The sequence below is a fragment of the Sus scrofa genome, chromosome 3 (genome assembly GCF_000003025.6).
Source record: "Sus scrofa isolate TJ Tabasco breed Duroc chromosome 3, Sscrofa11.1, whole genome shotgun sequence".
Lineage (NCBI taxonomy): Eukaryota > Metazoa > Chordata > Mammalia > Artiodactyla > Suidae > Sus > Sus scrofa.
This window is the reverse complement of record NC_010445.4, coordinates 26,446,872-26,462,912: the sequence shown is the minus strand read 5'-3', so window position 1 is coordinate 26,462,912 and position 16,041 is coordinate 26,446,872. Positions and strand designations below refer to the sequence as shown.

Here is a 16,041-nt window from a genome sequence, read left to right as displayed (position 1 = left end):
AGACGAGATCTACTCTCTTAGCAAATGTTTAGGTACCCAGCACAGTACTGTTAATTTTACACGTGATGCTGGCTCTAGAACCTACTCATCTGGCGTAGGTGAAACCCACACCGCCTGGTCCCAGCCCCTCCTGGTAACCACATTCTACTCTCTGCGCTTGGGAGTTTGACTATGCTTTGCTGTACAGCGAGCGGGGATTGGCACAACATGGTAAACCAATAAAAAAGAAAAAAAAAGAAGTCTGACTATGAGATTTCTTGTATTAGTAGGATATGTACTATTTGTTCTTTCATGGCATTCTTTATTTTTATTTATTTATTTATTTATTTATTTATTTTTGCTTTTTAGGGCATATGGAAGCTCCCAGGCTAGAGGTGGAATCGAAGCTATAGCTGCCAGCTTACATCACAGCCACAGCAACACAGCATATCAGCCGTGTCTGCAAACTACACCACAGCTCACGGCAATGCTGGCTCCTTAACCCACTGAGTGAGGTCAGGGATGGAACCCACATCCTCATGGATCCTAGTCAGGTTCGTTAACCGCTGAGCCACGAAGGGAACTTCTGGCATTCTTGTTATTTGCCCAAATACCCGTCTTACTGGCTAAAATCGTGAGCCTCTGCCAGTGCTTGAGTGCACTCTAATCGACCGTGTGCTAAACAGAGGCATCTCTGTGTGGACCTGGGCGTGAGGACTTAGGAATCATCTATACCAGCGCTAAGAGAAGACAAAAGGAGAGCCAAAAATTCTAGGTAACAAAGCTTTGGGGGAGCCCCAATTTTTTAAAAGTGCAAAGAAACGGATGAAATGAATTCTAAGATTTTATTTAACCCGGCATATCCAAAATATAATCATTTCAACTTGGAAGACTATAAAAACACTTTGGGGAGACACTCTGAATTCTCTTTTTTTCATACTGGCTTCAAAATCCAGTGGGTATGTATAGCAGAGGGAACTCTATTCAGTATCTTGTACTAATCGATAATGGAAAAGAATCTAAAAAAGAATAGACCGGAGTTCCCATTGTGGGGCAGCGGAAACGAATCCAAGTAGTAAACGTGAGGTTTCAGGCTCGATCCCTGGCTTCACTCAATGGGCTAAGGATCCGGCGTTGCGGTGAGCTGTGGTGTAGGTCGCAGACACAGCTCGGATCCTGAGTTGCTGTGGCTGTGGCTGGCAGCGGTAGCTTTGATTCAACCCCTAGCCTGGGAACCTTCATATGTTGCAGGTGTGGCCCTAAAAAGCAAAAAAAAAAAAAAAAAAAAAAAAAAAAAAGGAGTTCCCGTCGTGGCTCAGGCTCAGTGGTTAACGAATCCAACTAGAAACCATGGGGTTGTGTGTTCGATCCCTGGCCTTGCTCAGTGGGTTGAGGATCCGGCGTTGCTGTGAGCTGTGGTGTAGGTTGCAGATGTGGCTCAGATCCCACGTTGCTGTGGCTGTGGTGTAGGCCGGCGGCTACAGCTCCAATTCGACCTCTAGCCTGGGAACCTCCATATGCTGCAGGAGCGGCCCTAGAAAAGGAAAAAAAAAAAAAAAAAGACAAAAAATGAAAAAGGAATATACATACACACCTACATATACCATATGTATAATATGCATACATATTATACATGTATATATCTGAAACACTTTGCTGTACACCTGAAACTAATACAATATTGTAAATCGACTACAGTTCAATAAAAAATTTTTAAAATAATCCAGTGGGTATGTAACACGTGCAGTGCATCTCAGCCACCTTCGAGCGGTGGCAGCATAGTGAACAGAGCAGGACATAGTCTACCGGTGGAGAGGCTGAGGCTACAGAAAGCAGCATCCCCTCTGTTGCACATTTCAAGTCCTGGAACTTTTCTCTACTTCCTGCTTCTTCCCCATCGACTCCCAGGAAAGAGCAGCCATCAGTCATTTCCACCTGAGTGGATAAGTTTCATGAATTTAAGCTTTTCCCCTCTGTTAAGTGAATTTCAGGCAGAAGCTGAATGAGACAGCTTTGGGGAATGAAAGGAGGCTGGGAAGTCTTTGGATTTTATTGTCCTTTCTCCTCCCCACCCAAATCATGCCATCTGGTCAAACGCACAGGCTGTTACATCAGGGGGCCAAATTCAACTCAGAGATAGACTATAGTTGGGTTTACAAAGAAGGAAGTTTCATTGAAAAAACCCAGACTGCCAGTTTCCCTTTAGGAAGATCAGGTAATGCCTGAGCTGAGGAGCAGCTGCCCCCTTTCTGTGGGACCTTAGCTTCCCAGCTGGCCCCGGTCCCTACCCTGCCCTAGTGCTCAGCCAGCCAAGTCGGCTACCATGTGACACTGCATTGGGGCGACCCTATCACACCCCACTCCTCCGCACTCTGATGCAATCCGCTGGGCCCCTGAAGCCACTGGAATTTGCAAGCCCTGCCATATCACCCGGGGGCTAATACTTGCCTTTCTGGGTCTGAAATGATATATGCTGACAATGTCAGCAACAGAGCCAATTCAATGAAACTCATGATCAGTATAAACAAAAATCAATCCAAACGATTGCGTCTGACAGGCCTTGGCAGAAGTCAGGTGCAATGCCCTCCTCTACCACACTGCCGTTAGCTCTCTCTCATCTTGTCTCCTGGACTGTCACCCCAGGGATGGCCCCGTCTTTCCCTGGGGACACTGCTGGATGTCCAGGAAACGCCAGCTCTCTGCCTTTATCTGGGGGACCCAGCTAACGGGATTGTACTTCATGGACCCTGAGTGGGTCGCTCGAGCTGGGACCCCAGACAGTCACAGCCGAGAGGCTTACTTGAAATCCTCCGGGTCAGGCTGTATGTAGACTTAGATGTGTCTGAGGACGAGCATCTGCGATCTGGGGAGTCGGTCCGTGGGGTCAGGGGGACTTCACTGGCTGTGTGGACAGAGTCCCCGTCCTTGTCGCTGCTCCGGCTGGCCAACCTGTAGGAGAGGGAGAGGTCTCAGTGGTGGTCAGAGAATCCCCAGGGACTGGCATTTCTGTCCTGTGAGCAACAGACCCGTGATAAAACCGCTCCAGGACCCAGTTTATGCAACTCAGAATAATGCGAATTTGAAATAAACTCTCAATAGCCTTAAACTCCCAATAAGGTCTTGCTTTTTGCACACAATGTAAAATGCTATGAATGAATATTCCCCAATTTAGAACACTCTGCCAAGAACTTGCATAATTTCAAAGCTGAGGCTAGAGTGGGGGAGGGGCAGGTGCACTTCTTCTGGATATTGCCACACGGGAGCGCCACTTTGACCAAATGAAGACAAGACCTGTGGATCTTTAGTCTGGAACACCGTGGCTGTTCACATGCCTCAAAACTTCTACAAAAGGCTTCTACAAAATGTTCAGCTATTTCAAGGGTCACTGTGTCTATAATTTAACATCTTGAAAAAATATCCCATAACAACGTCACTCAAGGGTTCTTTGAGTGATGGGGTTGCAGCTACAAGATGGCCCTGAGCATCAGTGATGTGAAAACAAAGTTTGATAGGAAGAAACAGCTGTGCATTCATAGCAGCCAGGGACTCAATATACTCCAATTAGGATAAGAAATGCTGAAAAAAAATGAAAAGCACTTTGCTGGGGGGGGGGGAGTGCACAAGACCGTAATTAAAGCCGATTCAAGGCAAGTTCTTTCCTTCCTCTCTCTGCCTCTGCCTCCTCATCTGTAAAATGGGACTAATAATAGTGCCGCCTTCCCTGCTCGCCTGTGACCCCTGACACAGTTAACACATATGACATGATATAAAATGCTTATGAGACAGAATACTAACTCAGATACTTAGTGTAGGAGCCTGGGCTCCGATACATTCCTTTGATATGAATATTGATTAACATTTGGGGCTTAAGGGCTCCTGGCAGTAACACCTCCATAGGCCTCGTTTTATTATAGGAAATGCCAATTTCCCCGCAGGCTTTGTTTACTGTAGGAAATGCTAATCTCTAGCCCACTCCTCAACTGATAAAAAAGGAATGAGAGGAGTGGTGACTTAATCTAAGGAAAGAAAAAGACAAAAAAAACCATAAAACTTTGGGGACGTTTCCAACCCTAAAATCCCTACTGGACAAGGACTGATACAGGTCATTGAGCAAGCCCAGTGGGAAAAAACCGCATCCTTCTGGACCCCACTGGTACCCCCCCATCTTTAAGAGATAAAAACCCCTAAGGTACAATAGAGAAGGGGGGCTCTTCTCCCTGCTCCCAGCCTGTCCTGGGAGTTATTTGCTTTTCTTTAATAAAGACTTTGCTTTCTTGCTGCCTGTGTGTTCGCGGAGTTCATTCTTCGACCGCCGTGAGCAAGAACCCGGATTCTGGTACCATCTTTCCTGTATCACTTAGGCAGCGCTCCGAATGTTGTAGGTAGGTATGTTGTAGGTAGGTATGTTGTAGCTGATGTTAGGATAGCAGAGGTGGCTTTAAGATCCCCCAGCTGGTAAGGATGCTGGGGGCGGGGGGAGTGGCAAAGTGGCCCTGAGATTGTCACTGCCCATAACAAGCCCCCGAGCCGCCTCGGCGGGAGACCAAAATCTTCAGAGACTGTATCCTCCAACCTGACATTTATTTTTTTTAATTATTATTATTATTATTATTATTATTCTGTCTTTTAGGGCCACACCCGAGGTATATGGAAGTTCCCAGGATAGGGGTTGAATCGGAGCTGTAGCCACTGGCCTACACCACAACCATAGCAACAAGGGATCTGAGCTATGTCTGCGACCTACACCACAGCTCATGACAATGCCAGATCCTTAACCCACTGCGTGAACCTGTGTCCTCATGGATGTGGGTCCTGCCTTCCTTGGAAGATGCGGCTGCTTTCATTTAAGGAGTGAGAAGAATGGCTGATCTAGTAAGATTCCACCTCGGTGTCCTCTCCTACTCCCTTCCACCCATCATGTTTCATGTGCTACATTCTTTTTTTTCTTTTTTTTTTTTTTTTAGGGCCGTACCGGCAACATATGGAGGTTCCCAGGCTAGGGGTCCAATCGCAGCTACAGCTGCCAGCCTACAGCACAGCCACAGCAACACCAGATCCAAGCCACATCTGCGACCTATACCACAGTTCATGGCAAAGCCAGATCCTTAATCCACTGACCGAGGCCAGGGATCAAACCCACAACCTCATGGTTCCTAGTCGAATTCGTTTCCGCTGAGTCATGACGGGACTCCTTTCTCACGTTTTTATCTGACTTGTGCCACAGTCCTCTGAATGCACATCTTGTGACCCCTTCCCATTACAGGGTATGAAGTTTTAACTGGGGAGGGGGGGAGGTCCTGTACTTATTATGATCAAAGGTACCAGGAGCTGAGCACCCACTATGTACCAGGCACTGTGCTAAATGCCTTGTGTGAACCATCAGTTCATCCTTAAAACAATCCAGGAGTTTCTTGTTATGAACCACCCCTCCCCCTTTAAACAGACAGATGGAAGCCCTGGTTGGGTGGAGGGAAGGATGGAGAATTAATCTGCATCCCTGTTAAATGGCAGAACCCCAGTGGAGACCAGCAATATCAGATTCAGGATTGCATGCCCCATGCTACCGAGCTGGGTCTCCCCTGAGAGGTCTCTAAGAGCCTTGCACATGAGTAGATACTCAACACATGCCTGGTGGACAGAGAAATCACCTAATTCACTCTTCACAGAGGGTCTTCCTGGCATCTGCCCTCAAAGAAGCCAGTCAGGTTGTACGGTTTTCCTGACCCTTAATAGCCCGGCCCAGCCCAGGAACACTGGGGAACCCACATGATGGAAACATAGGCAGAAACGCAAATGGTGTAGCCCCCAAAATCACACACACAAAGAGCTGGCTCATCTGCCACATGCCACCCAACAGAGAGGCACATTCTGTGGTTGTTGGCCCAAATGTCACAGTAGGAACGGCATGGCAAAGCCTGTACACTTGACATTTCTACTCCCTGCCTGTTTGATAACATGCAACTGCCCACTTGGTAAATAAATCTGGGGAAAGCACAAGCTGTAAATTCTCTTCTTGAAGGATTTAACCTGCCTCCCCTTTACAGATTTCGCTTAACATTTTGCCTGATGTTGACGGCCAGACATGCACCAAGCGTTACCCAGGATTCAAGGAAGACCTGGGTCATCTTGGAAGCACGAAGGTCATGTACAGCTGTTCAGGCTGTACACTGCACAAGTCTAGGTGGTCCCCTTTATGAAAAAACCCACCATGTGAAGGGTGCCCCTGGAAGCTGTGTAGTGTATTGGCTCTGCTGGGAGGTTTCAGTCCACTTCTCCACTTGTGGTAAAACCAAAACAAGTGTCTTCCCAGTGGGTCCCACCCTGGAAAGAATCCCCTGCTCGCACAAGGCTCAGCAGCCTGGGCAAAACACCACCATCCTCCAACCCAGTGGCTGTGCAGTTGTAACACTCAACAGTGGGGCACAGGTACTGGGCTGCGGTTTTTCAATGTTTATCAGGGGTCTCCTCTGATTCAGAAGAAAATCCAAATTCCTAAATCTGGGAGTTCCCACTGGGGTGCAACAGGATCGGCGGCATCTTGGGAGCGCCGGGTCACAGGTTCAAATCCCCAGCCCGGCACGGGGGTTAAGGATCTGGTGCTGCCACAACTGTGGCTTAGGTCATAACTGTGGCTCAGATCTGATCCCTGGCCTGGGAACTCCATATGCAGCAGGGCGGCCAAAAATGAAAAACAAACAAAAAACAAACAAACAAAATAGACCTTCCTTAATCTGGCATTTGAGACCCATCACAGCCTGAGCGCCCAGGTTCATTTTCCGTGATTCCCCCAACTCTGCCGAGATGTAATGTCCATTCATGGTATTTGCTCACCCTGCAGCCAGTCCCAACACCCAAACTAATATCCAGGTCAGCAAACTGCAAGGCCAAACCCATGGCCTGATTTTGCATACGTATTAGTGGGACACAGCCATGCCCATTCATTTATGAGTTATCTATGGCTGCTTTAAGCTACAAGGATAGAAGTGAGTAGGTGCAAGAGAGACTAAGTCCGAGAGGCCAAAATACTTACTGTCTGGCCCTTTATGAGAAAAGTTTGCCAACTCCTGTTTCACTAGCTTAGATCATGTGTTTCAGGTGGAATGACCATTTCCCTGGTTCCAAGATGGTCAGGCAACCCAAGTATATGATCCCAGCACCTATCCCTCCAAGCATAAACTGACTAGATCAAGTGATTGGCACATGACCCAAGCCAGGGCAATGAGAGCCTTTCCTGGTATATTTGCTGAGCTTAAGAATGAGGCAAAGAACAAAACAAGCTTAAGAATGATGCCAATACAAAATAGAAAGAAAGGAAGAGGGAAAAAGCAGGTACATATGTGCATGCCCATGACATTATTTGAGCCCCTGGATCCAGCTATGCCTGAAGCCATTATCGCAGGGTTTTTCCATAACAAAACTCTATGCAGGGCTGTTATATGGGTATGCAGGGTATGCATGCACAAGGAACTTATGTTCCTGCTTTATCTCCTACACTAGTTTTTGGTTTTTGTTTTTTTTTTTTTTTTTTTTTTTAATTTTTTGGCTGCACCTGAGGCACACGGAAGTTCCTGGGCCTGGGATTGAATCCGAGCTGCAGCTGTGACCTACACTGAAGCTGTGGCAATGCTGGATCCTCGTCCAGGGATGGAACCCATGTCTCCGCAGCAACCCAAGCCACTGCAGTTGGATTCTTAACCCACTGCACCATAGCAGGAACTCCTCCTATACAAGATTTTAAATCCCCTGAGCATGGCAACAGAACTCTATCTAGCCTTGTGCATCCCAGAATGTCCGGCATACAGGGCAAGTTCCACAAATAACTATCAAAGAAACTAAAACTAACTTTTCAAGAGGTCCGTCAGCACTTTCAGAACTCAATTTCTGCATGCAGGTGAGCCAGCTGGTCAACAGCTATTTTTTGGAATGAACAAGGCAGATAACAGCCCTGGCATCACAGAGCTGGAATTCTTCCAAGAGTGCCTTAAAGACACCAGATGGGGAGTTTCCATTGTGGCTCAGTGGTTACAAACATGACTAGTAACCATGAGCATGCGGGTTCAATCCCTGGCCTCGCTCAGCAGGTTAAGGATCTGGTGTTGCTGAGAGCTGCAGTGTAGGTCGCAGACATGGGCTCAGATCCTGTGTTGCTGTGGCTGTGGTGCAGGCCAGCAGCTGTGGCTCCGATTCGATCCCTAGCCTGAGAATTTCATATGCCTCGGGTGCGGCCCTAAAAAGACAAAAAAAAAAAAAAAGAGAGATACAGCAGATGAGCTGAGCCAACCCCTGTCACTGGAAAACGGGAACAATCCCTTATTAACCAGTTGGTTTCACCAAACATCTCCACCTTACACACACCTGCAGGATTCAGGCTACATCCTATGAGTAATGGAAGGTTCCTTAACACTGTCTTTACATCAGTTTAAGGACTCTCTATCAATACCTAACAATGGGAGTTCTGGTCATGGCTCAATGGAAATAAATCTGACGAGCATCCATGAGGATGCAGGTTCAATCCCTGGCATTGCTCAGTGGGCTAAAGGATCTGGCATTGCTGTGAACTGCGGTACAGGTTGCAGATGCGCTCAGATCCAGTGTTGCTGTGGCTGTGGCTGTGGCCATGACTGTGGCTGGAGTTACAGCTCCAACTGGACCCCTAGCCTGGGAACTTCCATATACCACAGGTGCAGCCCTAAAAAGACTAAAAAAACAAAACAAAACAAAACAAAAAAACCCTAATAATGACAGAGACGAAGACTTAGTACAGTGCTAAGCACATAATGTGCATATCTCATTACTCTCTCTTTTTTTTTTTTTTTTTTTTTGGCTGCGCCCGAGGTGTGCAAAAGTTCCCAGGCCAGGGATAGAACCTAAGCCACAGCAGTGACAATGCTGGATCCTTAACCCCCTGAGCCACCAGGGAACTCTTCATTACTCATAATAGCAACCCTATAAAATAAGCTCTATTACTTTTCCTACTTTACAGATGAGGAAACTCAGGCCAAAATAGGGTAAAAAGAATCACTTAATGTTTATGATTACCAACAAGGTAATAGGCATTCTTTTTCTTTTTTTTTTTTTTTTGTCTTTTGTCTCTGTAGGGCTGCACCTGTGGCATATGGAGCTTCCCAGGGTAGGAGTCAAATAAGAACTGCAGCCTCTGGCCTATGCCACAGCTCACAACAACGCTGGATCCTTAATCCACTGAGTGAGGCCAGAGATCGAACCGGCAACCCCATGGTTCCTAGTCAGATTCATTTCTGCTGCTCCACAACAGGAATTCCTAAATCCCATGCTTTTTATCTTCCCCAATTGACAGATGAGAAATCAAGGCACAGAGAAATCAAGCAATTTGCCCGTGGTCACAGAACTGGAAAAAAGTTGGGAGAAACAGGATTTGAACTCAGAGCCTGACACAGAGCCATTTTGCTGTGAAATTATTTGACACTTGCTCCTAAGAAAAGAAAAGAAGATGGATGCATGACCCTCCAACTTGGAGGGAAAGATGGGGGACCAGAGGCTTCTGGGATTTTAGCCCAAGGATTTAGCTGAAACAGCACTGGATTCCCATTAAGGCTCCAGCGCTGGGACCTCACCTCTCTGGGCCTCCCCCTCTGTACCAAGAGAAGTTGCACTTGACAATTCCCAGGCCCTGGCCCTCTGGACTCAACCCAGACTCTCTGGCCACGTTCCCCTCCCAGCCACAGAGAAGTGGACCAGACACGTGGCAGAGAAGCTTCAAAACTGCGTTCCCAAAATATCTGAGCGACTGGCAGATGGAGATGCTGCGTGCAGGCGCAGGAGGAGGACGAATTGGAAATAAAACGAAAGATGCCAGAGAGAACATAAACAGCCTCGGAGGACACGATGGAGCCGGGAGATGCTTTTCCGCTGCCCTGTTTCTGAAGTTCTTATTCAAGCCCGCAACGAGGCACCTGTTGGTTCACGCCACCCACCCATCCACGCACCAAACACACACCGAGCCTTACCACGGGCCGGGCACGGGGCCAAGCTCTACGACAGTCTGTCACACGGACTTGGATGGAGACCTTTAGAATGTGGACATCCCTTGAAGAATACAGACACGCACGGATCTCTTTTTCTTTTAAAGCGCCCACGTGCTCAGCATTACACAGTTCACATCTCAGAAGACCCGATGGGAAACCAACTCAGCAGAAGCCCCACCCCCGGCAGGTCTCAGCAGCTTAGCAAAGGCCGTGAGAGGCACAGAGCACATCCCACCAGCAGCTGAGAGGTCAATGGAAAGTCAGCCTTTCCCTCTTTCAGACCCCGAATCCTCATCCCTGCACCCCAGATCCCCCTTATCAGAAACCCAGAAAAGAAGGGTCTTCGGATTGCTTTCCAGAAGTTCAGAGCAGTTTTACTTACAGCCAGGGAGGCGTCTGGGCAGGGAAAGGTCCCAGAATTTCAACTTCATCCTCACTCGACTGGCAACAGCTGGACTCATAGCACTTCTGACAGCAGTGCCTGCAAGTCCATCTGCAGAGCAGCAGGTCGGAGATTCTAGAAAGAAACCCCTGAGGCCATCGGGGGGGGTGGTGGTGGGAAGTGGAGAGGGGAGGTGGGAAGGGTCGGTGGGGGGAGGAAGAAGAGGAAAAAGACCCCAAATTAAAAGCAGCCGATCCCTGATGAGAAATAACGACATTTAGGAGGTCTGTCTCCGCCGCTCATCACTTAGAACAAAATGTTTTCCATTTCTGTTTACCAACTACAGGCGCAAAGATGGCAAACACCACCTCACCGGAGCCATTAATAGCGAGCAAAACGTTTGCAGGTATTTTCCTGTGTAGTTTATGCGAACGTCTTTCTTGACATGTGGGTGGTTTATTCAACATCGTGAGGGCTGGGCAATATGTTCTCGAAACACAATGAATCTGACTCTGTCTTCTTGAAAGCCAAGCACAAACATTTTTTAAAATAATCTCATGACATGAAAGTAAACAGAGATAATCAAACAGAATAAGGAGGGCGTGGGAAGGGAAATCCATGTCATCAACGAGTGTCTTTTCACGGGATCTCCCTTCCACAGAAAGGCATCGAAAACCCTCGCCGTTATCAACATCGGTTGTTTAATATTCCACAGCCCCGCAGCCCCACATAAGGCTCCAAAATGAAAAGCCAGCATGTCTTGATCAGAAGCCAGAACAAACAAACCACTGCATTCACTCACCTCATTTAAAGGTTCCAACTGCCCTTTTTCAGATCCGCATACAGCCAAGGGGCGCAGGGGGGAGAGGGGAGGGGGTGACAGAGAGAGAGAAAAGACAAGACCAGTTGAGCAATATTCGAGCAACTCAAAACAGAAAAAGAAAAAAGGAAAGAAAAAAAAAAAGAGCCCTGCTTCTTTCCACTTACCATCCTGGGAAGGGGGTTGACTTCCTAACAAGGTGTTGCTACCTTCCAGGTTGCTGGTAGCCTCCTGGCTAACCAACACCGAATAGATGGGAAACTTTAGCATTTCGATTTGATGTGCACCCTCTGCTGCTATGAATCAGAGCAGAGGGATAGATAGTCATGCTATCCAATGCAGCCACACTTCAGGAGAGGAGCAAACCTTCCTCGACAGAAATAGCCATGAAGCCAACCCAAAAGGACACGATTAGCTAACAGGCAGGCGGGCGCAGCGCGGATGTGGCTGGGCTCGCCCGCCCTCCCAGAGGCCCTACCTTCCAGTTCTGCTCCAATGGTGATAGTGGGGAGCTTCAGACAACCACCCACAAATAGAGGGAGCGGCAGGGAAGCCAAAATCTGGTCCTGGGGGGGGGAAGGAGGGAGGGGCTCCCTCTCATCGTCAGCCCCACCCCCACCCCAGCTTCTTCCTCTCTAGTTCCCAAGGCACAGCCTCCCTCCCCATCTTCCAGGGAAGAGTCCTAATGGCTTTCCAAAATGGGCCAAGTAAGCCAGGTGGGTTAGGGAGCGTCTCCCCTTGAACTCAGAACTTTGAATCAAGAGGGGCAAAGGTAACTCTCTTTTTCAATTCTCTTGCAAGGAGTCTTAATTTGGTCCCATTGCATGTAACATCTTTCTTCCCCCGCCCTTTAATTTGGTACCACTGTATGTAACATCTTCCACCCCCCCCCACCCGACCAGCCCCACATGCAGAAGTTCCCAGGCCAGGGATGGAACTCAGCCACAGCAGTGAAAACACCAGGTCCTTAACCTGCTAAGCCGCCAGGGAACTCCACATCACATCCTTCTAGCAGTGGCAGATCCCACCCCCTCTTCCCTTTTATCCTGAGCAGACCTCAGCTCAGAGCCTCGCAGAACCGCCTAGCCAGCTAGAATCCAAGAATGTGGCATTATTCTCATTGTGTTTATTTTTCCAGTCGCCTTCTGTCTATATCAAGTGACCCCGGTTTTCTATCACGGTAGTGAAATACAGTTGCCATTTCATGACATTTTTTAAAGTTAAAAAGAAGCACGAATCCATTTATAGAAAAAAATTAAGTCAATAACAGCACAGGTGGTACACAGCTCATGGAAAAAACTCAAAATCCTTGAAGTGATAAGGGATTTGCTGCAGCTTGGTAAACAAAGTCTCTCGGGGATCACACGCTCTTCTAAAAGCAAGACTCGGAAGTGCATACACAGAGCAAGACCTAAAGATGCGCGCGGGGGGGGGGTGGAATTAGGGAGCCTATAGCTGAGTAAAGAAGCACTAGTCCTGGCCTCCCCAATGGCCAATCAGGGGACTTAGGCAAGTCAGGGGCCACTCTGAGCCTCCACTACTTCCCTTCTCTAGTGGAAGGGCTAAGCTAGGACACCGACTAGGAAAATGCTTTGTGCTGCCCGGCTGCACCATATCTGCACCGTTTCTGTGGCTTATGAGAACCAGATGGCTTGTCAAGTCCAATAAGAACCCATCAGGCACCACGGACCATCCTGGCTGATATAGCACTGAACACAGCAGCAAAAAACTAGGCCCTCACGGGGCTTATACGAGAAAGTGCTTTGAAACGCTTATGGCAAAAGGTTAGGATAAAGTGATGCTTTTTCACAACGATCCAGGTTCACAGGGAGGCATTTCTTATTCGGTGACCAAAAGAGAACCCCTTTTAAGACCATGCATGATGAGCAGAGATAAGGCCACCTCAGGGACCCCTGAGTGAAGAACAACCACGCAGCTTTCTCAAGGCTCAGGTGCAAAGTGAGTGTCTGGGAGCAAAGAGAAACCAAGAAAGATGAAGAAAGAGGAAAGAGAAGACGCTCCGTCACTCCCAGGCGTGCCAAGACTCTTTGGGACTCGGTTCATGTGTTTGACACAATGGAGGAGAACTGATTCCAGCCAGGGAAAAAAAGAGAGAGAGAAAGAAGGAGAACCCAGATATTCTAAAACATGTGTGCAAAACCATGGCTCACAGGTCAAATCCAGCCTGCAGCTTGTTTTCCTACAGCCCTCCAGCTAAGAATGGTTTGTACCTCTTTAAATGGTTGAAGAAAAAAAAAAAGCAGAGATGATTAATACTTTGCGAATCAGACAAAATATACATAATTCAACTTCAGTGTCCACAAATAAAGTTTTATTTAAACACAGCCATGTCCATTCATTGACTATTGTCTATGAAACTGTTTAGGGCCACGGTCAAGAAGTAAATAGGAATGACACAGACCATGCAGCCCTCAAAGAAAAAAATGTATTTACTACCTGGTCTTTTACAGAAAAAGTTAACACCTTGTTCTAGAAGAAAAGTCAACATCATCGGGCCATCCTCATATCAGCTGCGTAACAAATGCCCCCCTGATCCCCGCCATCTCCCCTTTTCGCTTCCATGTCCCCTAAGCACCTGTGTGGCCTTGGGCAAAGCATTTCACTTCTCTGTGCTGAAGCCTGTTCTTTTTTTTTTTTTTTCTTTTTCTTTTTGGCCACATCCACAGCCTGTGGAAGTTGCCAGGCCAGAAATCGAACCCCCACCACAGCAGCAACCCGTGCCTCAGAAGTGACAATGCCAGATCCTTAACCCTCTGAGCCACAAGGGAACTCACAGACAGCAGTTCTAACAGGGTTCATCTCTCATTGGATTATGCCTTCAGAGGGACAGGGACCGTGCTGTTTCCTGGCTGTGTGTGGTCACCCAAGTGTTTGCTGAGCCACTGTTGAATAGTCATCCCTCCCAACAACAGCCACACAGTAGGTGAACAGTATATGTGACCTTCGCTAAACTTGAAAAGATGACCTAGGGATTCGGTGAAAGGTAAGTCCGTGGAGCGAATCTAAGCCAGGAGAGGGATGGGGAGGCCAGAGCCAGGTGGCAGAGGACAGAGTTCCTGGCAGCTGGAAAAGTCTAAGGACAAGATGAGGGGAGATGTGGGCCAAAGAGGAAGGAGGGGACCAGCAGCCCCCCAGCTGTAACCAAGGGGCGAAGAGAGTCCAGATGGACCTTGAATGTGGGAGCCTGTAGGTTTCTCTGCCAGGCGTAGAGGACCCAATCTCAGAAGCAAGCAGCTCCAGCGGGTCTGACAGCGGTGACCTTGGCGCTGACACGTCGCCACTTCCCCCCTTGTATTGAGGCAAAAGGTCTCTTAGTCCGCAGCCCCCCAAAAGGGGCACTTGGAAATTATTTCTGCCTAAGGATGCTTGGGGGGTGTCCCCCAGATGATGGGGATCCACAACTCCCAAGACCCCAAGGCAACGGCCTAAAGTAATCGGCTGCCCCCCCCAACACAACCAGCGTGCCTCTGCTGTGTCCCCACCCCTCAGCACCCAGTGACCGGGAGAGACGACGTCCTCGTCCCTCCTGGCCGGAACAGCTGCCTCAGGCTCGCTCCGCCGGCCAATTAGCCGGAGCCGTCACCAAGGCAACGGCAGCTGGCGGGCCGGGTGGCTGGCGCGCCCCGGGCCGCCCTCCCCGCGGCCCCTCCCCTGGGGTGGGGTGCGCCAGGGGAGGGATGGGGGAAGGGGGGTAAAGTCCGCCCCACCCCCCCATTCCCAACCCAGGAGGCGAGGGCGCGCGTGCCGAGTCCACTTGGGGCCCTTCGCGCCGGGGTGTGGGGGTCCCCAGCCTCTTCTCCTGGGGCGCACCCCCGCTGCTACACAGGTTGCCCGCGCTCGGGCACCCTTTTTCTCCAGGCAAGTTTGTGGCAGCCCAGCCGTGTGCCCTCCCTTCCACGCGCTCACAGCCGGAGGGGGCGCGGCACCCCCCCACCCACACCGCGGACCTGGCCCCCCGGCCTCAGCCCTACCTGGATGTACGCCATTTTCGCCCGCGCGCACTCACTCCGGCCCGGGCATGGCGCCGCCACGGCCACTTTGCCCTCGCCAACCGGGGAGAGGGGAGAAAGCAAAGGGGAAGAAGAAGAAAAAGGCAGCCGGGTGGCCCCAGACGTGACTGGCGTGGCTGATGAGCGGCGCCCGCCCCTCTGCCGGCCGCCCCGTCCTTGCCTTCCCCTGCGTTCTGGCTCCTGGAGTCGGGGCCGCCTCCCAGGTTGGGAAAGCTCGGGCGCCCAGGGTCCCCGCCTCGGCCTCCCTCGCGGTCCCGCACTCCCCCCGAGGCGCTGCCCAGGCTGGATTAAGGCCGGAGCGCCTGAGGAGGGAGCCCGGGGCAGCCGCGGGGACTGCAGCGACCCCGGCGCAGGCGGGGCCGGAGACGCTGGGGCCCGTGCGCGCCAGAGGCGGGGGAGGGGACCGGGATGGGGAAGAGGGTGGGAGGGGGCGGTGCGCAGGTCAGTCCATCCGGTCGGCACCGGGGCTGGCACCTACCGAGAGCAGGGCCCCCGGGGCAGCCGTGAAGCTGAAAGGGCACGGTCCAGCCCGCCGTGGAGTCTAGAGCTGGGAGGGTCCTCCCCAACCAGCCCTCTCCCAGACCAGGTTGGAAAAACTTTATTCCCGCCCCACCCGACGCGCCTAGAACTGCTGCGGTGAGGCAGTTCTAAACGAATGGGAACCTCAAGATAACGTGGGGCCTAGGGCGCCCCCAGAGAGGTGCCGCAGCCCGGCGGCAGGGGCGCGCGGCAAGATCGGAGCGTCCCTTTACCCTAAATCTATCTGCCCGACTTGCGCCCAGGGCGCAACAGGTCTGGCGCGGGGCGGCCCAGCAGCGCCACCCA

At 50.1% G+C, this 16,041-nt stretch overlaps 1 protein-coding gene across 4 annotated transcripts in view; it reads right to left on the bottom strand.

Annotated features, from left to right (window-relative positions):
• Nucleotides 1-15,610, bottom strand: part of SYT17 (synaptotagmin 17) — a 101,060-nt gene extending 85,450 nt beyond the window's left edge. For 2 of the 4 annotated variants that reach the window (XM_021086545.1, XM_003124573.5), the window contains exons 1-4: nucleotides 15,178-15,610; nucleotides 11,168-11,185; nucleotides 10,366-10,514; nucleotides 2,780-2,928 (exon numbers count right to left, since the gene is read on the bottom strand). In XM_021086545.1, coding sequence (XP_020942204.1) covers nucleotides 2,780-2,928; nucleotides 10,366-10,514; nucleotides 11,168-11,185; nucleotides 15,178-15,192 — 331 coding nt within the window. In that variant the 5' untranslated portion in view covers nucleotides 15,193-15,610. Of the gene's footprint in view, nucleotides 1-2,779; nucleotides 2,929-10,365; nucleotides 10,515-11,167; nucleotides 11,191-11,352; nucleotides 13,855-15,177 lie in introns of those variants that run through there. The other 2 variants (XM_013987721.2, XM_021086546.1) reach the window with 2 other exon arrangements.